Source organism: Lolium rigidum, chromosome 5 (assembly GCF_022539505.1).
Source record: "Lolium rigidum isolate FL_2022 chromosome 5, APGP_CSIRO_Lrig_0.1, whole genome shotgun sequence".
NCBI classification, from domain to species: Eukaryota; Viridiplantae; Streptophyta; class Magnoliopsida; order Poales; family Poaceae; genus Lolium; species Lolium rigidum.
The window spans coordinates 261758024-261760300 of record NC_061512.1 but is presented as its reverse complement, the minus strand read 5'-3'; the positions used below and the strand labels follow the sequence as shown (position 1 = coordinate 261760300).

Here is a 2277-nt window from a genome sequence, read left to right as displayed (position 1 = left end):
TATAGTACGATAGAGGGCCCGATCTTAGATTGACATCATTGTTTTCTTACGGATTCTTGGTACTACCGTGATTAAAAGATAGAGGCGCCGATCTTAGATTAACTTATCTCTGCACGTTAAATAATGCACTACTACAGTCTCAATGTACCCGTTACTAGTATTTCTGGAGTGCCAACTTGCGCCTGCGAAAATCGTGGATTGCGACTGTCCACTGCCTACAAATTGAGCGTCGTGCCCAAGAGAAGTTCAGCACTCGAACCCATCATCTAGCGACTTTTCAAGCCTCGACGTGATCTTCTTCTTCCACCTCCAGCCAAGCGGAGCTCAGGTTTTCTTTCTACACGGATTAATGCACATATATGCACCAATGCTCACACAGTTTCATTGATCTGTCGATCGAACTGACAACGCTGTGTGTGCCCTCGTCATTTTCGCGTATAGGGAAGGGAAACATGTCTGCGAAGGCCGGTAAGATCCTGGTCGAGTCGGATGCAGGGTCATACGTGGCGTGGTCCGGCGCTGATCAGCCGGAGCTCGCCGTGGAGGGGCTCGGGTGCGGCCTGCTCGTGCTCAAGCCCCTCGGCCTCGCGATGCCGCACTACGCCGACTCCCCCAAGTTCGGCTACGTGCTCGGAGGCAGCGGGGTGGTCGGGGTCCTCCCGGTGGGGGGCGGCGCCGCGGAGAGGGTCGTCCGGCTCGACGCAGGCGACGTCATCTCCGTGCGCAGGGGGGACGTCTCGTGGTGGTACAACGACGACGCCAACGCGGCCGGCGCCGACCTGTCCATCGTGTTCATAGGCGACACGGCGCGCGCCGTCAGCCCGGGGGACATCTCCTACTTCTTTCTCGCCGGCGGCAACAGCGTCCTGCGCGGCCTCGACGCCGCGGCGTGGGCGCCGGGCGTGACCGCAGAGCAGGCCGCCACCGCGTTCGGGAGCCAGCCGGCCGTTCTCCTCACGAGGCTGAGCGAGAGGCTGCCCGGCGTGTGCCCGCGCGAGCACGACAGGAAAGGGCTCGTAACCAACGCCGGCCACGTCGCCGCCGGGACCGTGAAGACGCTCACCGCGGCGGACCTGGGTGATCTCGGGATCAGCGCGGCGCTCGGGAGGCTCGAGGCCGGTGCTGCACGCGCACCGTGGGTGGTCCGGGAGGGCGCGGCGCAGGCGGTGTACGTGGCGCGGGGGAGCGCGCGCGTCCAGGTGTCGTCCAACGCGGGTGGCGAGACGCTGCTGCTGGACGTGGATGTCCCCGCGGGCAGCGTGTTCGTGGTGCCGCGGTTCGCCGTCGCGTTCCTCGCCGCCGGCGCCGACGGCGTGGAGTGGGTGTCGCTGATCAAGAGCCCCAGGTGCGTGTGACCCAGACCCAGTTTCCATATACTCCGGCCTAGTTCACAATACATGCATGTCCGAAATGCGTTCAGCATATACTGATCATGGTGTCCGTGCGTGCATGCATGGCAGGCCGGCGGTGGAGCAGCTGACCGGGGAGGGCTCGGTGCTCGGCGGCGTCGCGGCGGAGGTTGTGCAGGCCTCGCTAAACGTGGCGCCGGAGCTGGTGGAGCTGCTCGGAGGAGGCCGCCGTGCCGCACCGTCGAACTGAGTGCCGTGCCGTGCTCTGGTTTTGCCTTAAGAAGTTGCGTGCTTGTGCGTACGAAAAAGAGGCTCTGGTCTCATTGGATCTGTCATTTTACGCTGCATGTATACGTGGTTACACGTGCGTACGTATGTCCAGGGGAATACGCAACAATAATTTCGTGTTTCTGCTGTTCTCATGAAATGGAAAGTTGTGCCCGTATTTGCTCTTTGAAAATTGACACCACAATCTGTCACCGGCGCGCGACGTGATTGTTAGGATTAATCAGCTTTATATTTAGGTTAAGTAGTGTTGTATTGAGAATATTCTATGGATATTACTTGGCAGTTATAACGAAAATGCTCAACGGAACCCGGCAACGGGCGAGGATGAAATCGTGCTCGTGCAATGATTGGAGATTAGGAAGTACTACTAATGTATTGCATTTAGTATAGTGCTATGTATTGATGCATTCGCCAGCTGTGTATGTGAGCTAAATTTAATGAACTAGGTCTGCATGTTGACTAAATCAACCACAATCATTGTTAGCTGACCAGACATGCGTCACCAACCAATAATGTTTAAGTCTAATATTTAATTAGAGTTAGATTCGTCTCTTAATATTAGAGTAACAGTAAAAAATCAAGCTAATTAAAAATATTTTTCAATCAACAAAAATTTATAATTATCATGGCTTATAAAAAA

The 2277-nt window shown here is 56.0% G+C and overlaps 1 protein-coding gene across 1 annotated transcript; it reads left to right on the top strand.

Annotated features, from left to right (window-relative positions):
• Positions 1-259: 259 nt before the first annotated feature.
• LOC124652084 (11S globulin seed storage protein 2-like) lies at positions 260-1599 on the top strand. Its single transcript, XM_047191112.1, has 3 exons — positions 260-328; positions 442-1345; positions 1461-1599. The coding sequence occupies exons 2-3, from the start codon at positions 453-455 to the stop codon at positions 1597-1599; spliced, it is 1032 nt and encodes a 343-aa protein (XP_047047068.1). The 5' UTR covers positions 260-328; positions 442-452.
• The last annotated feature ends 678 nt before the right edge of the window (positions 1600-2277 follow it).

Excerpts from the sequence above, each read along its gene's own strand:
- LOC124652084 (XM_047191112.1), top strand. The coding sequence starts at position 453 with ATGTCTGCGAAGGCCGGTAAGATCCTGGTCGAGTCGGATGCAGGGTCA. Across the intron at positions 1,346-1,460 it reads TCGCTGATCAAGAGCCCCAG|GCCGGCGGTGGAGCAGCTGA; the intron begins GTGCGTGTGACC and ends CATGCATGGCAG.